Source organism: Scyliorhinus torazame, chromosome 1 (assembly GCF_047496885.1).
Source record: "Scyliorhinus torazame isolate Kashiwa2021f chromosome 1, sScyTor2.1, whole genome shotgun sequence".
NCBI lineage: Eukaryota > Metazoa > Chordata > Chondrichthyes > Carcharhiniformes > Scyliorhinidae > Scyliorhinus > Scyliorhinus torazame.
Window position 1 is genome coordinate 299,560,006 of NC_092707.1, and position 21,841 is coordinate 299,581,846.

The 21,841-nt window shown below is 47.7% G+C and overlaps 1 protein-coding gene across 5 annotated transcripts in view; it reads left to right on the top strand.

The window, feature by feature from the left end:
- rps6ka2 (ribosomal protein S6 kinase, polypeptide 2) overlaps nt 1-21,841 on the top strand; it is a 531,365-nt gene that overhangs the window by 420,776 nt on the left and 88,748 nt on the right. For all 5 annotated transcript variants that reach the window (XM_072507735.1, XM_072507736.1, XM_072507732.1 and 2 more), the window contains 2 exons: nt 313-377; nt 10,081-10,183. In XM_072507735.1, the coding sequence (XP_072363836.1) occupies nt 313-377; nt 10,081-10,183 (168 nt within the window). The remainder of the gene's footprint in view (nt 1-312; nt 378-10,080; nt 10,184-21,841) is intronic.

The window sequence follows — 21,841 nt, forward strand, 5'->3', positions numbered from 1 at the left end:
GCCCTTCGACAACATTTTTCAAAAGCAGGCTGCCCATTCGCGCCCGACTGCCCACGCCAAATGTTTTGTGGCGAAGGCAGCATATTATCATAGTCAATTGACTTGGTAACAAACCCAATTGACTCTTAATTACTAATTTAAATATGGCAGACGGGCTGCCAATTTCATGCCCCTGAACTTGGGGTTAGGTGGCATGGTGAGCCCCAGTTTCCATGCCCACCTCATCACAACTGGCGGGGGTGTAAAACATGCAGTCTAATAACTTTTCAGAAGCACTGATTCCATTGTTTGTATTTTTATTTTGGTTTTAAGGTGCTGGACCTGATGGAGTTGAGGAGATAAAAAGGCACTGTTTCTTCGGAACTATAGACTGGAATGTAAGTGCATCACTGCAATTCTGAAGTTTGAAGTTTTAAATTGTTGAGTAAGACTTATTGTGAATGAACATATGTCTCATCAGCTACTTTGCAATCAGTGATGATTTTTTTTTAAAGCTCCCTTGTTAATGGTGTGGAGATAGATGCACTTTGATGAGATTGGCCTTTCTGCTGTTTAGTCTCTCTGTTTATGCTGCCAGATAGTTGGAAGGGCAAGATGTTGAGAGCATGGGTGAATAACAATGGCTGAAACAGTCACTTAACATTATTTGCAGTTAAGATTATATTCATGAGGCTACTTCCGGGTGCGGCGATGACCAGCTGAGTCGCACGTTTCGGCAGCTCCCGGTGAAACGGACTTTTGGGCTCTTGATAGGAGCCCCAACGGCAATTTTGACGGCTAAAAACACTGGGCGGTAAACCAGAAGGGAATCCCCCCTGGATACGGATGAAAAAAGGAGGAGAAAGTGGCCGGATTGCAGTGGATCCTTTAGAACAGCGGCAAGGAAGGCAAGCAAAAACCAAGATGGCGTCAGAAGGTGGCAGTTTAACATGGGGCCCTGAACAACAAGAGTTCTTGAAATGCTGTGTGGAAGAGCTCAAAAAGGAAATGAAGAAAGAGCTGTTGGCCCCGATACTACAGGTGATCGAAGGGCGAAAGGAGGAACAAAAGACCCAGGAGCGGGAGCTTCGGGTCGTGAAGGCAAAGGCAGCCGAGAATGAGGACGACATACAGGGCCTGGTGGTGAAGACGGAGACGCATGAGGCACATCAGAAACGATGTGTGGAAAGGTTGGAGGCACTGGAGAACAACGCAAGGAGGAACAACCTGAGGATTCTTGGTCTTCCTGAAGGTGTGGAGGGAGCGGACGTCGGGGCATATGTGAGCACGATGCTGCACTCGTTAATGGGAGCGGAGGCCCCGGCGGGTCCGTTGGAGGTGGAGGGAGCATACCGAGTGATGGCGCGAGGGCTGAGAGCAGGAGAAATTCCCAGAGCCATAGTGCTGAGATTCCTCCATTTTAAAGATAGAGAAATGGTCCTTTGATGGACAAAGAAAACTCGGAGCAGTAAATGGGAGAACGCGGTGATCCGCGTTTATCAAGACTGGAGTGCGGAGGTGGCGAGAAGGAGGGCGAGCTTTAATCGGGCCAAGGCGGTGCTTCATTAAAAGAAGATAAAATTTGGAATGCTGCAACCGGCAAGACTGTGGGTCACATATCGAGGGAGGCACCACTACTTTGAGACGGCGGATGAAGCGTGGACTTTTATTGTGGAAGAAAAACTGGAATGAGCGGGTTATTAAAAAGAACGTTTGAATAAAGTGGTGGGGCGAATGTGGGGGGCAAAGAGGGGGGTTAAAAAGGGGGGAAAGAGGAGTTTTATGTACTAATCCTGCGATGTGGTAACTTTTCTCTCTTCCACAGGTGGTGATGGGGGGAGGAGGGGAGGTGGAGGAGATGGGGCGTTGGCCATTGGGGGCGGGGCCAAGGGAGAAGCGCGGGCTTGGTTCCCGCGCTATGATAATTATGGCGGGAATAGAGAAGCAGGAAGGAGGGGGCGTCGCACGGTGCGAGCCGAGGTCACGGGGGGAAGCCGAGGTCGGCCAGAGTTTGCTGACTTCTGGGAGCAACATGGGGGGAGTAATTACGCTAGCGGGGGATCTAGCGGGGGGGTGGGAGGGGGGAATTACTGGGTTGCTGCTGCTGGGGAGAGGGGGGAGCTGGTATGGGAGGGGATGGGCGGGGGGACACCACCTGGGGGAGATACAGCTGCGTGGGAACCGGGTGAGGAGCTGGAAAAAGGTGATGGCTAATCGACAAGGGGGGGGGGGGGGGGGGGGGGTAGGAAGCCCCCCAACCCGGCTGATCACGTGGAACGTGAGAGGGCTGAACGGGCCGATAAAGAGGGCACGGGTACTCGCACACCTTAAGAAACTTAAGGCAGATGTGGTTATGTTACAGGAAACGCACCTGAAACTGATAGACCAGGTTAGGCTACGCAAAGGATGGGTGGGGCAGGTGTTCCATTCGGGGCTAGATGCGAAAAACAGGGGGGTGGCTATATTAGTGGGGAAGCGGGTAATGTTCGAGGCAAAGACTATAGTGGCGGATAACGGGGGCAGATACGTGATGGTGAGTGGCAAACTACAGGGGGAGACGGTGGTTTTGGTAAACGTATATGCCCCGAACTGGGATGATGCCAATTTTATGAGGCGGATGCTAGGACGCATTCCGGACCTAGAGATGGGAAAGCTGATAATGGGGGGAGATTTTAATAGGGTGTTGGAACCAGGGCTGGATAGGTCGAAGTCCAGAACTGGAAGGAGGCCGGCAGCAGCCAAGGTACTTAAAGATTTTATGGAGCAGATGGGAGGTGTAGACCCGTGGAGATTTAGCAGACCTAGGAGTAAGGACTTCTCGTTTTTCTCCTATGTCCATAAAGTCTACTCGCGAATAGACTTTTTTGTGCTGGGAAGGGCGTTGATCCCGAAGGTGAGGGGAACGGAGTATACGGCTATAGCCATTTCGGATCACGCTCCACACTGGGTAGACTTGGAGATAGGGGAGGAAACAGGAGGGCGCCCACCCTGGAGAATGGACATGGGACTAATGGCAGATGAGGGGGTGTGTCTAAGAGTGAGGGGGTGCATTGAAAAGTACTTGGAACTCAATGATAATGGGGAGGTCCAGGTGAGAGTGGTCTGGGAGGCGTTGAAGGCGGTGGTTAGAGGGGAGCTGATATCAATAAGGGCACATAAAGGGAAGCAGGAGAGTAAGGAACGGGAGCGGTTGCTGCAAGAACTTTTGAGGGTGGACAGACAATATGCGGAAGCACCGGAGGAGGGACTGTACAGGGAAAGGCAAAGGCTACATGTAGAATTTGACCTGTTGACTACGGGCACTGCAGAGGCACAATGGAGGAAGGCACAGGGTGTACAGTACGAATATGGGGAGAAGGCGAGCAGGTTGCTGGCACACCAATTGAGGAAAAGGGGAGCAGCGAGGGAAATAGGGGGAGTGAGGGATGAGGAAGGAGAGATGGAGCGGGGAGCGGAGAGAGTGAATGGAGTGTTCAAGACATTTTATAAAAAATTATATGAAGCTCAACCCCCGGATGAGAGGGAGAGAATGATGGGCTTCTTGGATCGGCTGGAATTTCCCAAGCTGGAAGAGCAGGAAAGGGTGGGACTGGGAGCACAGATCGAGGTAGAAGAAGTGGTGAAAGGAATTAGGAGCATGCAGGCGGGAAAGGCCCCGGGACCGGATGGATTCCCAGTCGAATTCTATAGAAAATATGTGGACTTGCTCGCCCCGGTATTGACGAGGACCTTTAATGAAGCAAAGGAAAGGGGACAACTGCCCCCGACTATGTCTGAAGCAACGATATCGCTTCTCTTAAAGAAGGAAACGGACCCGCTACAATGCGGGTCCTATAGACCTATTTCCCTCCTAAATGTAGATGCCAAGATCCTGGCCAAGGTAATGGCAATGAGAATAGAGGAATGTGTCCCGGGGGTGGTCCACGAGGACCAAACTGGGTTTGTGAAGGGGAGACAGCTGAACACGAATATACGGAGGCTGTTAGGGGTAATGATGATGGCCCCACCAGAGGGGGAAACGGAGATAGTAGTGGCGATGGATGCCGAGAAAGCATTTGATAGAGTGGAGTGGGATTATTTGTGGGAGGTGTTGAGGAGGGTATAAATTGAACATGGGGAAAAGTGAGTTGTTTGTGGTGCATCCAGGGGAGCAGAGTAGAGAAATAGAGGACCTACCGTTGAGGAAGGTAACAGGGGACTTTCGTTACCTGGGGATCCAGATAGCCAAGAATTGGGGCACATTGCATAGGTTAAATTTAACGCGGTTGGTGGAACAAATGGAGGAGGATTTTAAGAGATGGGATATGGTATCCCTGTCACTGGCAGGGAGGGTGCAGGCGGTTAAGATGGTGGTCCTCCCGAGATTCCTCTTTGTGTTTCAGTGCCTCCCGGTGGTGATCACGAAGGCTTTTTTTAAAAGGATTGAAAAGAGCATCATGGATTTTGTGTGGGCCGGGAAGACCCCGAGAGTGAGGAAGGGATTCTTACAGCGTAGCAGGGATAGGGGGGTGCTGGCACTACCGAGCCTAACTGAGTATTATTGGGCCGCTAATATTTCAATGGTGAGTAAGTGGATGGGAGAGGAGGAGGGAGCGGCATGGAAGAGATTAGAGAGGGCGTCCTGTAGGGGGACTAGCCTACAGGCTATGGTGACAGCCCCATTGCCGTTCTCACCGAGGAACTACACCACAAGCCCGGTGGTGGTGGCTACACTGAAGATTTGGGGACAGTGGAGACGGCATAGGGGAAAGACTGGAGCCTTGTGGGGGTCCCCGATAAGAAACAAGCATAGGTTTGCCCCGGGGGGAATGGATGGGGGATATGGAATGTGGCAAAGAGCAGGAATAACGCAACTGAAAGCTCTGTTTGTGGATGGGAAGTTTGCGAGTCTGGGAGCGCTGACCGAGAAATATGGGTTGCCCCAAGGGAATGCATTCAGGTATATGCAACTGAGGGCTTTTGCGAGGCAACAGGTGAGGGAATTCCCGCAGCTCCCGACACAAGAGGTGCAGGACAGAGTGATCTCAAAGACATGGGTGGGGGATGGTAAGGTGTCAGATGTATATAGGGAAATGAGGGACGAAGGGGAGACTATGGTAGATGAACTAAAAGGGAAATGGGAAGAAGAGCTGGGGGAGGAGATCGAGGAGGGGCTGTGGGCAGATGCCCTAAGCAGGGTAAACTCGTCGTCCTCGTGTGCCAGGCTAAGCCTGATTCAGTTTAAGGTATTACACAGGGCGCATATGACTGGAGCATGGCTCAGTAAATTTTTTGGGGTGGAGGATAGGTGTGCGAGGTGCTCGAGAAGCCCAGCGAATCATACCCATATGTTTTGGTCATGCCCGGCACTACAGGGGTTTTGGATGGGGGTGACACAGGTGCTTTCAAAAGTAGTGGGGGTCCGGGTCGAACCAAGCTGGGGGTTGGCTATATTTGGGGTTGCACAAGAGCCGGGAGTGCAGGAGGCGAGAGAGGCCGATGTTTTGGCCTTTGCGTCCCTAGTAGCCCGGCGCAGGATATTGTTAATGTGGAAAGAAGCCAGGCCCCCGGGGGTGGAGACCTGGATAAATGACATGGCAGGGTTTATAAAGCTAGAGCGGATTAAGTTCGTTCTAAGGGGGTTGGACTGTTATATTATATTTTTGGAGAGTGTTACTTGTGACAAGGCAGTTGCCAATTAGGGCTAGTTTTCATTTTTGTTATTTATTATTTATTCATTTTTTGTTTATAAAATAGGTCATTGTTATTTGTGTTGTTATAATATTGTGTAAAGGATGCACAATGTACTGTGTTGGTTGACCAAAACTTTTCAATAAAATATTTATATAAAAAAAAGATTATATTCATGAGCTCTATTTGAAAAAGTAGAGCTAAAAATAATTATCAGGAAAGTAACAATTTAGCTCACATTCAACTGCTACATTTCGGCAAGCATGTAGCTTTCTAGTGAAACTTGTTTCTCTTTCACACATGGCAAGTTCAATTTTATATAAAAGCAAAATACTGTGGAAGATGGAAATCTGAAATGAAAACAGAAAATGCTGGAAAAACTCAGCAGGTCCGACAGCATCGGTGGAGCTTAAAACAGAGTTAGCGTTTCGAGTGGGCCTGACACTTCTTCAGAGCTGGAATTAAAGAGGAATGTGATGGCTTATATACTGCATAAGAGGGAGTGGAGAAAAGATGGTCAGTGATGAGAGCTCGGATAGATTGCAACAAAGGTGGAAACAAGGCAGAGGAAGTGTTAATGGCAGTGTGGCAGTATGGAAAGTGTTGATTGTGGCATAATGGTAGGATAGCAGAATGTGTTAATAGGAGAACAAAGGGCAGCGCTGAGCGAAAGCAAAGCTAAAGAACAAGAGGGGTTCCATTGAGACAAAATATCTATTGGATAAAAAAAAGGGTCAAGATGGAGGAGAAATGTCACAGTCTAAAGTTGTTGAACCCAATGTTGCGTTCCAAGGGGTGTAACATACCTAATCAGAAGATAAAATCCTGCTCTTCCAGTTTGCGTTGGGCTTCACTGGAACATTGCAGCAGGCCAAGGACAGACGGGTGGGCATGAGAGCAAGAAGGGGAATGAAATGGCAATTGACAGGAAGGTTGGGTCATGCTTGCGGATGGAGCAAAGATGTTCACTAAAGCGGTCACCCAGTCTGCGTTTAGACTTGCCAATGCAGAGGAGACCTTGGGAGCAGCAATTATAGTAAAGTAACTTGAAAGAGGTGCAGATGAAATGTTACTTAACCTGAAAGGAGTATTTAGGGCCTTGGGCAGTAGGGAGGGATGGGGGGGGGTGTAAAGGAGCAGGTTTTAAGTCTGTTTTTGCAAGGGAAGGTGCCATGAGAAGGGGATAAGAGGTTGGGGGTGATGGAAGAGTGGACCAGTGAGCATTTCTGTGGAATGCTGACGGGGAGTAAGGGGAAGATGTTTTTGGTGGTACCATTGGGCTGGCATTGGCATAAATGGTGAAGGATGCTCCTCTGAGTGCAGAGGCTGAAGGGGTGAAAAGTGAGGACAATTGGGACCCTATCCTGGTACTGGGATGAAGGGAAGGGGTGAGGGCAGAGGTGTGGGAAATGGGTTGAACCTGGTTGTGTGTGTTGTCAATCACAGAGGGGGGAAAACCCTCAGTTTAAGAAAAAGGTAGACACTTCAGAAGCGCTGTTTTCAAAGGCGGCATTATCGGAACGAGGTAGAGTCCTTACTGGAAATGGAGACAGAAAGGTCAAGGAGAAAGAGTATTGGGAAGTTGCCTGAGTAGTACTAGAACAATACCCCAAAAAGATAGGCAAAATGGAGCCCATGTGGGTACCCCTACCCATAACTTTTATTTGTGGGAAGTGAGACAAGATAAAGGCAAAATTGTTGAGAGACAGCTAGGCGGGACAGAGTGATGGCGGTGAGAATTGTTTCAGCTTCTGCTTAAGGAGGAAGTGGGGGGCCCTTGGGCCTGCCTTGTGGTGGATGGAGGTGTAGACAGATTGGACATCCATGGCGAAGAGCAGGTGGTTAGGGCTAAGAAACTGGAAATTGTAGATATGACATAGAGCATGGTAGAACAGTGGTTAACACTGTTGCTTCACAGAACCAGGGTCCCAGGTTCAATTCCCGGCTTGGATCACTGTCTGTGTGTAGTCTGCACATTCTCCCTGTGTCTGTGTGGGTTTCCTCCGGGTGTTCCGGTTTCCTCCCACAGTCCAAAGATGTTCAGGTTAGGTGGATTGACCATGCTAACTTGCCCTCAGTGTCCAAAAAAGTTTAGGTGGGGTTACTGGGTTACGGGGATAGGGTGGAGGTGTGGGCTTAGGTAGGGTGCCCTTTCCAAGGCCCTGTGCAGAGTCGATGGGCTGAATAGCCTCCTTCTGCACTGTAAATTCTAGGACAATAGGTGGGAAGAGACTGGACAAGGAGAGAGGGGATGGAGTCAGTAATGGAGAAAGTGAGTTCCAAAGTTCACAAACAGGACTACCATGGTAGACCCATCATATGAGCCTGCTCCTGCCAAACGGAACTCATTTCTTCCTACCTTGACACCATTCTACACTTGTGATTCCTCCGATGCCCTACATTATGCTGGACATTGTTCGGGCTTTGTCCCCATCTCATCTCCGTCCACCACATTGTTTGTTCCAGTCCAGCTCGGACTGGCTCCCACAACTCTTTCTCCATTATATTGATGACTGTAATGGTGCTGCTTCATGCTCTCATCTGAACCTGGGAAAAGTTTTGATTTTGCTCCCTATTTCCATCCCTCTCTCACCTTCACATGGTTCATCTCCAACACTTATAGAATACCTATAGTGCAGAAGGAGACCATTCAACCCATCAAGTCTGTACCAACCCTATGAAAGAGCACCCTACCCACGCCCACTCCCCTGACCCATCCCCAGAACCACACCTAATGTTTGGACACTTAGGGGCAATTTAGCATGGCCAATCCACTTAACCTGCACATCCTTGGACTGTGGAAGGGTACCGGAACACCCGGAGGAAACTCTCGCAGACATGGGGAGAAAGTGTCAACTCCACACAGTCACCGAAGGCCGGAATTGAACCTGGGTCCCAGGCATTATGAGGCGACAGTGCTAACCACTGTGCCACCATGTCGTCCACTTCCCTTCCCTTCCCTGACCTATCTCTACTTCTGGTGATAGACTGACCATGAATATGCATTACAAGCTCACCAACTTCCACATCTATCTCAACTACAGCTCCTCATACCCTTCTTCCTCTAAAGACTCCATCCCATTCTCTGAGTTTCTCTGTACTGATAATGCTACCTTCGAAAACAGCACGTCTGATATGCCTGCCTTGATCCATCTCCAATTTCAGTTGCCCCTTTTTTATGGATGGCTTGGTCAGCAGCAAGTGTATCGCATTACATCGGCACCAGGAATGTGACTTACCCGAGTTCTTCTACCATCCGTTCTTTCGACCTTCCATAAATTTGAGGTCATCCAAAACTCTACTGCCTACTCCAACGATCCCCTTAAGATCCATAAATCAACTTAGCTAAATTTACCAAATGACCCACAAATAAGGAATTACTGAAAAAGGTTTCATTTTCTGTAATTTTTAATTTGACACCAATCAGAATCATTCTACTCTCTCTTTACAGTTAGTCCAAGCTATAAATTTCACAAAAGAAAATAGTAGATGTACCAAAGATGGATATCACATCTTCTAGACAACGCACTCCACCTGGATGGCACCAGTTTTAGCCACACATTTCTTCCAAACCTGAATATTCCTCAGGCACAATTCCATTCTCTTTCCTTCACGGACTTAGCCAATTATCCACAGGCAGTGACTTCCACATAAACAGTGTTCCACCAATGCAGTCTTCGACACATTGGTGCGTTTCTTTCCAGGGCCTTCTCAACTCTCAGCTCCCATTGGTTGTGGTAGTGTAGATCTACCAGAACTGCCTTTCGCTCTGCACGTTATGGCCGATTCTGGGCATTGAATCATTCTGAAGTGAAAGAAACAATGGTAGCAATCCTAAACAGATTAGCTATATAACAGTCCTCTGTTTTCTCCAGATACAACATTACCTTGCTCTATTGTAACATAACTTAGTGGTCTTCCTTTGGGAATTGATTGGGAGAATAAAAAGACCACCAAGAACAGAGCAAGCTACTAGAAGGAGGAGGGAAGAAGGAGGAGGGAAGAAGACATTCAGTAGGAGGCTGTATCCATTGAAGGTGTGGGGCTTGAAACACACACTGGAGGCTTCCAGTAGTTAACAAAGGGGTTTATTGATGAAAGGCAAAGGCAGGCAAGTAACAGGCACAGAACTCAATATAACAGGTCTGGCCACTTCAGCTCCGGGGTTCACACAGCCCAGGGTCCTGCTCCCAGAGCCCCGCACAAACTGCTTATTGGCAGGGATTCATGGAAACTGAGGATTATAATGTGCCATAACTTGCTCTGAAACATAAAGAATTAGGCTTCCCTATGCATTATTTTATTGCACAGAGTTAACAGCTTTGTTAAAATGGCCAAGACAGAGATTTAGTCTAAAATGCACTGAGAACAGAGGAAGCTAGAACTCATCTTATTTAGTTCAAAGTCACTGAAATACATTCCTTCCAACAGAAATTATACAGGAAAGAAATTAAACCACCATTTAAACCAGCTGTCGGAAGACCAGAGGACACGTTTCACTTTGATCCTGAATTCACATCAAGGACACCAATTGGTCAGTTATCTCTTTTGTAGTTCTCTGAATTGCTCAGTTTAATTCCATTTATTAAACATTAGATAGTAATTAATTTTGACCTGATTGTGTAAAATGGGTTTTGCTCTGCAAATTAACCCGAACAAGCTGGGCAGCATTTATATAGTTTACCTGAAGAAGGATTTTTTAAAAATCCAAAAGTTTGTGCTATTCCAATACATATTTGTTTATTCAGCCCCTTGGGCCTGCTCCACCATTTAATAAGATCATGGCTGACCTGATAGTAACCTCAAATCTGCATCCCGCAGATTCTTGTGTAAATGTTACTGAAATATGTATATGAATATGTTCTTTTTAATCATGAGTAATTAATTGTGTAATTAATGAGCTCCTCAGGGTAATTTCCTAGGCCCAACCATCTTCAGCTGCTTCATCAATGACCTTCCTCCATCACAAGGTCAGAAGTGGGGATGTTTGCAGATGACTGCACAATGATCAGCACCATTCACGGCTCCTCAGAATATGAAGCAGTCCATGTCCAAATGCAGCAAGACCTGGACAATATCCAGGCTTGGGCTGGCAAGTGGCAAGTAACATTCACGCCACACAAATGCCAGGCAATGACCATCTCCTACAAGAGAGGATCAAACCATCACCCCTTGACATTCAATGGCATTATCATCACTTAATCCCCCACAATCAACACCCTGGTGGTTACCATTGATCAGAAACAGAACTGGACTAGCTATATTAATACTGCGGATACCAGAGCAGGTCAAATGTTAGGAATCCTATGGAATCCTATGGAATCCACTGATTAGGCCAGCATTTATTGTCCATGCCTAGTTGCTTTTCAGAAGGTGGTGGTGAACTGCCTTTTGAACAGCTGCATTCCCTGTAGGTACACCCACTGTGCTGTTAAGGAGGGAGTACCAGTATTTTGACCCAGTGATAGTGAAAGAACAGCGATAAGTCAGGGTGGTGAGTGACTTAGTGGGTAACCTCCAGGTGGTGGGATTCCCAGGTATCTGCTGCTCTTGTCCTTTTAGATAGTAGTGGTCGTGGGTTTGGAATGTGCTGCCAAAGGATCCTTGGCGAGTTACTGCAGTGCATCTTGTAGATGGCAGATACGGCTTCTGGTGTTAGAGAGATTGAATGTTTGTGGAAGGGGTAGTAATTAAGCTACCCCCTAAGCCTGTCGGCCATCTACAAGATACAAGTCAGTCAGGAGTGTAATGGAATACTCTCCGCTTGTCTGGATGGGTGCAGCTCCAACAACACTCGAGATGCTCGACACTGTCCAGGACAAAGCAGCCTGCTTGATTACTGGGAATCATTTTTGATCAAACATGAGCCTGAGTGTCCCATATTTACTCATTAGAACTGCATAGAAAACTACATTGAAATTTTACACAAGGTCTCTCCTACCTGTGGAACTGCATCTTAGATAATTTTGCCCCCTGGAAATCTAGCACATCAATGCAAGGTTAGGAAGAGATGTTGGACTATATGTTCGGCTATAGAAAGGCTTCACGTGTAATTGTTGGCACACATTAACAAATTCTCCAAACCTTTTTTACTTTTCGCAAGAACGAAGATCAATATTTGGCAGTTGGCTCGAGCTGGATCTTGTCATTGCGCTGCCCAATGGGAAAATGATAAAGAACAGTAATAATTCTACAAGCTGTCATTTAGATTAATTTTAGATACTGAACTTCCCTTTCCTGTTGCCTGTTTCTGAACTTATCAATTCAATTTTAAAATGTAATAAACTATGTTGAGACTGGAGGATCTGTTTGTAATTTACAAAACTCTGGAATTTGTTTTACTGAAGATATTGCAAAGGCTAAATTGGGAAAGGTAGCACTCTCTTTCATTAGGCATTACCTGACCCTACATTGCGGATTGAAAATGGGATCTGAGACCAGTGAATCTACTTCCAATGGGATGTATGCAAGATACCATCTTGGTGCACATGTGACTAATAACCACCAGCAACTTGCAGAGCAGTGGGATGATGATGCCAATCAAGGTGCAATGCTGATTTGATGCCAGTGCTACCACTTCCAAATTCTGCATGCCTTGTCTTCCCTATGCTCTGCTGAATATAACAATAAACAGAATGAGGGACTTTCCACCAGTCCTTTTTAAGCAGATCATGAATTACTGCAGTTAAATTGATGGCTTATTGCTTCTGGCCTTTGGTGCAATTGCATGCCATTTTCGAGCTTTCCTACACTTGGCTAAAGTTTTGATACTCCACAGCTAGTGGTTGGGCTGATATTTTAGGATTTTTTGTCATGTGAAACTTATGCGGAAACAAATTCTTTCCACACATGTGTGACTTAGTAGGGCTTCCTTTGGGAATTGAACAAGATTGGGAGAATAAAAAGAGACCACATAAAACAAGCCAAGCTGCTCGAAGGAGGAAGGAAGAAGGATGTTCAGTAGGAGGCTGTATCCATTGAAGGTGTGGTGGCTTGAGACATAGTAGTTTCTAGTAGTTAACAAAGGGGTTTATTGATGAAAGGTAAAGGCAGGTAAGTAACAGGCACAGAATTCAATATAACAGGTCTGGTCACTGTGACTTTGGGGTCCACTCTGCCCAGGGTCCTGCTTCCAGGGCCCCGCACAAACTCCTTATTGGCCGGGGTTCACACGCTCCCGTGCGATTGGCCCTGAGCCAGTCACGTAGTCCATGAGCCTGCCCCCTTATCGAGGCCGCCCTACCATATCCTTGCCCCCTAAAGTCCCATATAACATTCTGCACAAGAAAGCATGTATAGAGTTTACAAATATAACAAAGAACAACAGGGGAAAGAGAGTCCATTAAAATGTCAATCGGTCTGGAGACCGAGTCCTCCTGGACCTCCGCAGCCCGCCCACAGGCTTGGCATCCTTTGAGATAGTCAAGTTGTCAGCAGCCGTTGACACTTCAGGAGGACCGCTTCAATGACAGAGAGCTGGCCTCACCGCTTTCCACAGGTGCAGCTGGCTGAGTGGATTCAGGAGTCCTTGGCTCCCTTTGGTCAGACGCACTTACAGGAGTGTCTATAACACCAGTGGAACATGTTGGCTCCAAATGGGGGTTGTCACCACCTGACTCCTCAATTGGTCGACATGCTTTTTGACAGGGCTTCCACTTACATTGACCACGCATGACACAGGCCCTGATTGGGCCACAATCCATCCAGCTAGCCAAGGCAGCCCCGAGGCAAAGTTACTGTAAAAGCTCAACTAAAAGTTACCAAGAAGGTAAATTAAACAACGTTTAATTCATACATATAAGGCAAAGGCCAGAACATGGCTTACAGCTCACAGGTCCCAATCGGGAGTACCGCAAGTGTTGGTCCCAGTTCGGGCTGATTTTTAAAAGCCGAATTTACGAGCCCCAGCTGGGTGGGTCTCTGCCAACTAGCGGGGGCGCTCGCATTCTACCAGTCAAACAGGGAGATCGATTGATAGTCCCTGTTGGTCTCGTGAGGGTTATTATATGAGAAGTTCCCAACTGCCGCGACCGACTTTTAAGAATGACTGCCACGGGCAGTCCCTGATTAGCTGCGGCATTTGAGGAGGCGGGCGGCGCGAGGCTGGGCTGTGTGCTGGTCACCGCACGCAGAGTGGTGGAATGGGAGACGGACTTGGGCTGAAGGGTCCCCACGTGGACGTGATCCTAACAGTGGTGGCCCCAGCTTGGAGCTCCGCTCTATTGCACCTCCTTTGTGTGCTGATCGGCAGTATGCAACCTGTGGCTACTTGGTCAATCCGATCAAAGGCCAGCACAACGTCCGTTTGCACTCCCACAACGGTAAAGTGGTCGGTAAGTGGTCTGTGACTGGGGTGGATACAGTGAGAGGAAGCCAGGCCAGGTTTCTCGGAATACTTAGGAACCAAGGCCAGTCAATACTGGAAGAAACCTGCACTCATCACTTTTCATCACCACTCTCTGGAAAGCAGGAAGTAAGTGCTTTTGGTGAGAATGGAGCAGGAGGTGACTTGGATGTTTGGATAGTGTGACATTGTGCGTGTTTCACAAGTTACTTCATTTCCCCTAAAGTCGTAGTTTGTAAACTAAAAACAAGATTGTGCTTTTTTTCTATAATTGGTTAAATTTCTAAAGAAATGGGAATATATATCAAACAAAATCTGTGTGTGAATGTAAGGATGCACATGTTCAACTCAAGTTGTTTTAATTTTTAGCAGTAAAAAGTCATAAATTTGGTAAAATTAGGTCGTAGAAATAAAGTTTAAAAAAAAGAACGCCGGCCGCATACGGCCTTTAAATATGAACGATAAGTCTTTCCGCCAGACGCAGCGGCAGAGAGAAGGTTACGTGTCTGGCACGTCAATGCTTTGGGTGCAAAATCATAGAAGTAAGATTCCTCCATTTTGTAGCTCCCAGCAAGAAAGCACAGGACTGTGTGAAGAACTGAAGGTGGGTCATTTTGTAATAAGGTAGAGAAGGGCAGAGATACAAACACAACAGGATCTCACAACTAAATCTGCTGGAAAGAGCTTCACAGGAGAGTCCACGGTAGGACAAGGCAGTGCTGGTGTGAGCTGTATACTGAGCTCCAGGATACAGCTCACACTGAAATCAGGAATAAAGCAGTATAAAGATGATTTCTTGCTTTAATTGTGCCAATGCAAATCAGGATGCAAAGCCCATGTGTGTTATATGCAGGGAAGTACTGACAAATTACGTTTAAAACCTCAAATCTACAAAGGCATTTGAAGACTAAGTATGGAGAGTTCGAGGACAAATCTCTTGATTTTTTTTCAAAGCATGCTGCAAGAACTTAAATTGTCAGCTGAAGTCCTTAGCAGAAATGTAACATTAAATGGCGAAGCAAGAGAGGTCTTGAGGACCAAGCAGGCCCACCTGCTGCATTAAAAGTAAGCAATAATGGCATGTCGCGAAGGCCGGCCGCCGTGGGTTGCTAATGTCAGCTGGCATGTCTCGCAAACCAGCATGGATCCGAAGGTCCGCCAGTTCTTAAAAGTGGCTCCCGGGAAAAAAAGTTGAAAAACACTGATTTAGAAGGACAAGGGCAGCAGATACATTGGAACCCCACCACTTGGAAGTTCTCCTCCAAGTCACTCACCATCCTGATTTGGAAATATTTTCTTTCACCGTCGCTGGGTTAAAACCCTGGAACTCCCTCCCTAACAGCGCTGTGGGTGTACCTACACCACATGGACTGCAGCAATTCAAGAAGGCTGCACACCGCCACCTTCCCAAGGGCAATTAGGGATAGGCAACAAATGCTGGCCGATGGGTAACAAATGCTGGCCTAGCCAGCGAAGTCCACATCCCGGAAAAATAAATGAAAAGAAAAAGGTTCAATTGCTTCCGCATGGTCTGCTCTCTAGTCCTCACCATGTAAGAAACTGACCCCATTTTCTCCACTATAGTCCCTGGGACCATTAAGGCACCGTACTCTGGTTTAAAACCTCTGTCACGCGTTCAGTGATCATGGTACCTCGTCTGGAGATCATGCTTCATTTGTCCCTTCCCACCGGACTTGGGGATGTTAAACTCAGGCGGGTCCAGAAATGTTAGCCCTTTAAGAATTCTGCTGGTGACGATGTGGGTGGTGCACGGGGGGGGGGCGTGAATCACGTCCATATGTTCTGGGCATGTCCAAGATTGAGGGGGTTCTGGCACAGGTTCACAGATGTTAGGTCTGATGTTCTAGGTGTGGGTATGGCCCTGAGTGGCGATATTTGGTGTGTCGGAAGATCCAGGAGTGCAGGGGGGGGGAGAGGCCAATGTATTGGCCTTGGCCTCCCTGATAGCCTTGGGACTGATCTTGTTATGTTGGCCAGAGCTGCCGATTGGTGAGCAATCTGGCAGATTTCCTGCTGTTGAAGCTGTTGTTCGCTCTGCGGAAGTCGGTAGAAGGGTTCACCCGGAGGTGGAAACCATTTATTGATTACTTCAAGGAGGATTGAGGAGTCAGCAGGGGGTGTCGATGTCAGGTGGGCTGGAGGGTTGGGGTTGTTTGTTGGGTTGCTGTGATATTCTTTTGATGCTCATTGGCTGTTCTGTTGATATTTTGTATATTTATATTTTTGTTGAAAAGCCTTGACTCAAAATATTTTTAAAATAACAATTCTGCAAGCACTACCCTGGTTGTGATGTGCCGCGTTGTTCAGTAGTTGAATAAAAACCATGCCAGTTTTGTCTCAAGACATCCATGTTCTGTTTCCTCATACCTTGTTTAAACATTTGGGTTTCCTGCTCAGCCAAACCATTTGAGGATGGATTTATGGAGCGGTTTGGACGTGTTTCACCCCTTTGGCTCCTATAAACCCCTGAAGTTCCTCACTGGTAAAGGGGATTCCATTGTCTGCAACAAGCAACTCTGCAATCCCATGGGTGCTGAATGGTTGGCGTAATTTTTCCACAATGATTCGCGAGGCGGTAGAAGACACGCAGTGCACGTCCATCCACTTTGACTGCATGTCAAAAAAGCAGAATCACTGATCCCATAAAAGGCCCAGCGAAGTGTGCATGAAAGCGCACCCAGGAGCATCCTGGCCATTCCCATGGGTACAATGAGGAGCTTCTGATGTTCCAAGGAAACTGCACATTGCTGCACCATTCAGTCAATGTCGTTGTAGAGCCCTGGCCACCACACGTGGCTCCTCGCGAGCATTTTCACCTTGGAAACCCCCGGGTATCTGCTATGCAAACCTTGTAAGATCATGCGTACACGTGGCCTCGGGTTGACCACGCAAGCTCCTCACAGGAGGTTGCCATCTGTGCTCCTGCTATTTTACAAGAAAGGCCCTTAGCTCCTCTGGGGATTCTCCTTGCAGCCTGCCATGCAACACGACTTGGCATAATTTCGCCAGCCGAGGCCCCTTTGGGTCCAGGTGAGGATTTATGCTCTCGTCACTGGAAAAGTGTTCATGAAGTTCAATATCAAAACGGCTCTGTTCGCCACTGGTGGGGACGGTGGGTTTACAGGCAATGGGAGTCAGCTAAGGCCACTTACATGCGTGATCGGTGCCATTGGTGGAACCATCTTTTCTTCCTTAAAGAAGCCGAGTAAGAGTTTGTGGTCTGTGATCACTGTAATATGACGCCCATAGGTGTACTGGTGAATTTTTTTTACTGCCTATATCAAGGCCAGTCCTTTCTTCTCAATTTGCGCATAGTGTCACTCTTTCGCCTGGAAGGCACACTTGCCCCTCTTCAGGTAGACACCCATGTTGGCAAACCATTGGAGGACCTCTTCCAAGTTGCCCAGGTGTTCCTTCTCGGTGGCTTCTGTAATGAGTACATTGTCCAGGTAGCCACCCTGGGAAGCCCTTTGAGGACTTTTCTATCTTTACAAAATTGCACACGCTGCCGACACCCTGAATGGAACCCGGATATACTCGTACAGCTCTCTGTGGTGTTGATGGTCACATATCTTCATGACACCGTGTCTAACTCCAACTGGAGGTACACATGGCTCACGTCAAGCCATGAGCGAATGACCCCGTAGCCAACTTTGCGTATAGACCTTCTACGCATGGCATGGGGTTTTGGTCGGTCCAAGCAAGATACCCTGTCTACTGTCATCTTATAATTGTCACACAGTAGATAGATTTGTCTTGTTTCAGCACCGGGACCACAGACGCTGCCCATTCCGCAAACTAGACCGGGCACATGATGTCCAAGCTTTCTAGCCATCGCAGTTCGTCATCTACTTTTGTAAGCAGGGTGTAGGGGACTGGTCGGGCCCTGAAGTATTTAGACTGAGCCTCTGGGTCAACATAAACTTTTGCTCTGGCCCCCTTTATTTTTCCCAGACCCTCCTAGAAAACGTCTGGATATTTTCCGAGGACTTCGTAAAGGCTGACAGCACCCAATCTTAAGATTTGTTGCCAGTCCAGGTGAAGTCTTTGTAACCAGTCGTGGCCTAGAAGACTGGGTCCGTGACTTGCATCACTACCAGTGATAGCCTAACTGACTGTTGTCTGTGGATGATGACAGGGCAGCATGGTGGCACAGTGGTTAACACTGCTGCTGCACAGCGCCAGAACCGGGGTTCAAGCATCCCCCCGGCCTGATCATCACCATGTGAAAAATGCCAGCTTAGCACCTTGGCAGTGTCAATCTGGTACCCTAGCAATGCCCCTGCCAGGTGGCACTGCCAGGGTGCCCAGGAAGTCACGGACCCAACCTTCTATATCTTGGGAGAATCCCCATGAGTGCTGTTCCGTCTAGTCCCCATTTGTACTGAACGGTGCTCGCCCGAGTTCTCCCGAGGTGAAGGGGACAGATCCCAACACCTCAGATCCTCGGGAAACTGCACACTGAATCGAGACTAGCTGCCTCGCTCTACTATGCAGATTTGCCAAAAAGTGATCCCACTACAATGAGCGAGATCACACTGCAACGTCTCGTGAGATCATGTTAGACATCGCAAGGCGTTACGACCCGGGTAGATCCCAGGTGCGGGGTACCTCCGACTTCTATCAGCCATGTTGTGCTATGCTGCGCTGTTTTTCAGGTGCAATATGACCATTCAATCACGCCCACAATGTTCCGCTAACTTACAATGATGCACCTGAAAATCCAGCGTATTAAACCAGTACTTTTGCATTCTTACTTGGTATCGTAATGATTGGCGACAGGTTCCATGAGCTAGTTGAAGGATTTTGATTCCGGTACTGCTGGGTAGGTGAGGCTCTTGATTACACTGAATGTCGAGGCCCTGCAGGCCTCGTCTGGTCTTCTGCTGGTCGTCTCCAATAATAACATTTGCCTGAAAGAAATACCGCATCATTAGGTGTACCTAGCCCAATCTTTTACAACTGTGTGAAATGCCTTTAACCTTCTGAGAAGTGGCATTTTTAAAATTACACTGATCTCGCTCCCATTCTGCGTATTCCTGTGCAGTCAGGATGTCCAAAATCGCAGCTGCTGTTTTTCTTTCCTCGATGCCAGTATAAAAGCTCAGGAGGCCCAAGAAGGTAAATTAAACCACTTTTAATTCCTAAACATAAACTAAAGGCCGCAACGCGGCTACAGCTCACTGGTCCCAATCGGGATTACTGGAAGTAGTGGCTTTTCAAGGGCAAATATCCGAGCCCCAGCTGGGCGGGCCTCCATGGTGGAGCTCGTATTCTACGAATACCATGCGGAGATCAATTGATATGTCCTCATGAGTCTTGTGAGGGTTATTATAGTTACGAACCAAACCGGGACACCCTCCCTACCCAGAATGACCTGATTCCCCTCTGCCCGTTGACTTCTCTGGGATGCCTGATGTACATTGTTGTCAAATTAGGAAATACGAGATCCAGCCAGGCTCTGAGTCAATGGCCCATGAGCAGTTCAGCAGCTGTGGCCCTTTTGATGGCGTAGAGGGGGTTGCGTTATACAACAATCACTGGTGTAGAGATTTGTCAGACTGTTTCTGTTTTGCATTCTCGACCAAACTGTTAGACGCTATGTGGTACAGGGCCATCCTCATGTGTCGTGTGCCATTGGCCCAGATAAAAATGTGGAAGTCATCGCCAGTAACCTTTCCAAAACGAGAGACTCCAGAAGTCCAGGAATAACAAACATTTGGTGCAAGGCATCCAGCATGGCCACCGAGGTTGTTGTCCCTTTAGAATGGGCATCCACCAGAATTAGAAACTTCTTGCCCATGAATGGGCCTGTGTAATCAATGTGGAACCGGGTCCACAGGCGACCTGGCCATTTCCAAGGGTGGCTGACAGAAGTAGGGACTGTTCTAGTAATTTATCAATGGCTTTATCTCTGCCTGATCACCAGACGTAGTTGCATGGCAGAATCTTCATCTTTGTCTGCCTTGGGTGGGCGCTGTGCAGCTCCTGTGAGGGGTCCCCTGGCTGGAGGCGGAATGACTACTTATGATCCCCACAAAATCACACCATTCTCACAGGTCAATTTGTCCTGATGGATGAAGTAGGGCCTTAGTTGCTCAGATTTCTCATGGTGCCACCCAGTGTGTATCATTCTCCCCACTTTTGATTGTATTGGGTCTCTCTGGGTCCAGTTATGAACGTGTCCAGCCAGCACTGGCAGGGTGTCTAGGAAGTTCAAAGCCAATACGATCTCCTGGGGTATTGACTGTGGGACACACTTCGGCAGGGGGAGTAGGTTCAATATATCTGCATTAGCAATCTGTGTGCCGGACCAGTACTGGAAAGCATAATTGTCGGCTGCAAGCAGCAAGGACCAATGCTGCATCTGAGCTGAGGCTATGGGTGGTATGCGTATGTCTTCCTTAAAAGTCCCAGTAGTGGCTTATGACTGGTGACTATGTCAAATCGCCATCCATAAGGTTTTGTAAATTGTGTAAATAAATAGCTTGTAGAAAAACTGTATTCTGACTATGTCCAGTCACTTATAGAATAAGAGAAACCTCATGGGGCGGGAAGACTGTGAGGTTGTGCGGTTCATGGTAGTTGAATATCCAGGAGGATGACTGTCAGGTAAATTTTGAAACTGTAATGGGTTATGTACTTTGCCTGATTCATGGCTTGCAGTTAGTTTGAGAGTCTGCTTCTCAGATTGACAGTTTCAGTCACATGGTCAACAGCTAATTTCCACCCAGAATGGCTTAAAACTCAATTGCCTTTAAGGACCTGTTCCTGCCCAGCTTCAATTTTCAGGCAGGTGCTGGGTGGCCATGGATGAGAAATAGAAGAAAATCATTGGCCTCAGTCGCGGATGGTAAGAGGGGTACACCTCCAGCAGAAGCCCCGTTCTGACTGGGGACTCCCTCCCCTCATGAAACAGACATTTTTGGACCTCTCTCCTCCCTGACCTATCCCACAATTACGCACTTGCCTCTCTCCTGTGAGGCAATCTCACACTGGTTCCCTGCACCTAGTCCTGGGCACAGTGCTGCAGTGCCTCATCTGGCCACTGCAGTGCTGCGCTTGGATGGGCTGGAAAGCTGTCAGCCAATCTGATTGGCTGGACTTCCTTCCAAGTGCAGATGGAAATTCTACCTGCTGCCAATCAATGCTCATTTAAGCATGAGATGGCAGCAGGCTTTTCCAAGACATTAGGGATGCATTCTTTGCTGACTCTTCAGATAGTGGGGGTCAAACCCCACAATTTGAAAACTTCAGGCCATAGAGTCTAGATGTCCATTCACTCTGTGTTTTGAGTAAGCTTCGAACAATGGCAGGCATGAATTTGATCGATAACATTCACCTGGGTATGTCCATTCAAGGGGGAGCCCCCCCACCCACCCAGGGTGATTCAAATGGCTTGATAGCTTGTGCTGAAATGAAATGAAAATCGTTTATTGTCACAAGTAGGCTTCAAAATGAAGTTACTGTGAAAAGCCCCTAGTCGCCACATTCCGGCACCTGTTCGGGGAGGCTGGTACGGGAATTGAACCGTGCTGCTGGCCTGCCGTGGTCTGCTTTCAAAGCCAGCGATTTAGCCCTGTGCTAAACCAGCCCCTGTTGAAGAATCAAAGGCTGCCTAACTCTTTGACAACTATCTTAACAGCTCATCAGTGTTCATTTTAAACTAAAGAAAAGGCAGTTACAGAAACTTCCAAAAACCACAGTCTGTTTTCAAAGTTATGAATATGACATGCCTTTACTGTGCATGACAAAAAAAGGGCAGCAAACCCTGCACCTTGAATCCCACTACCTCATGAAACATTCTGCCCCATATTCCCCAAAATC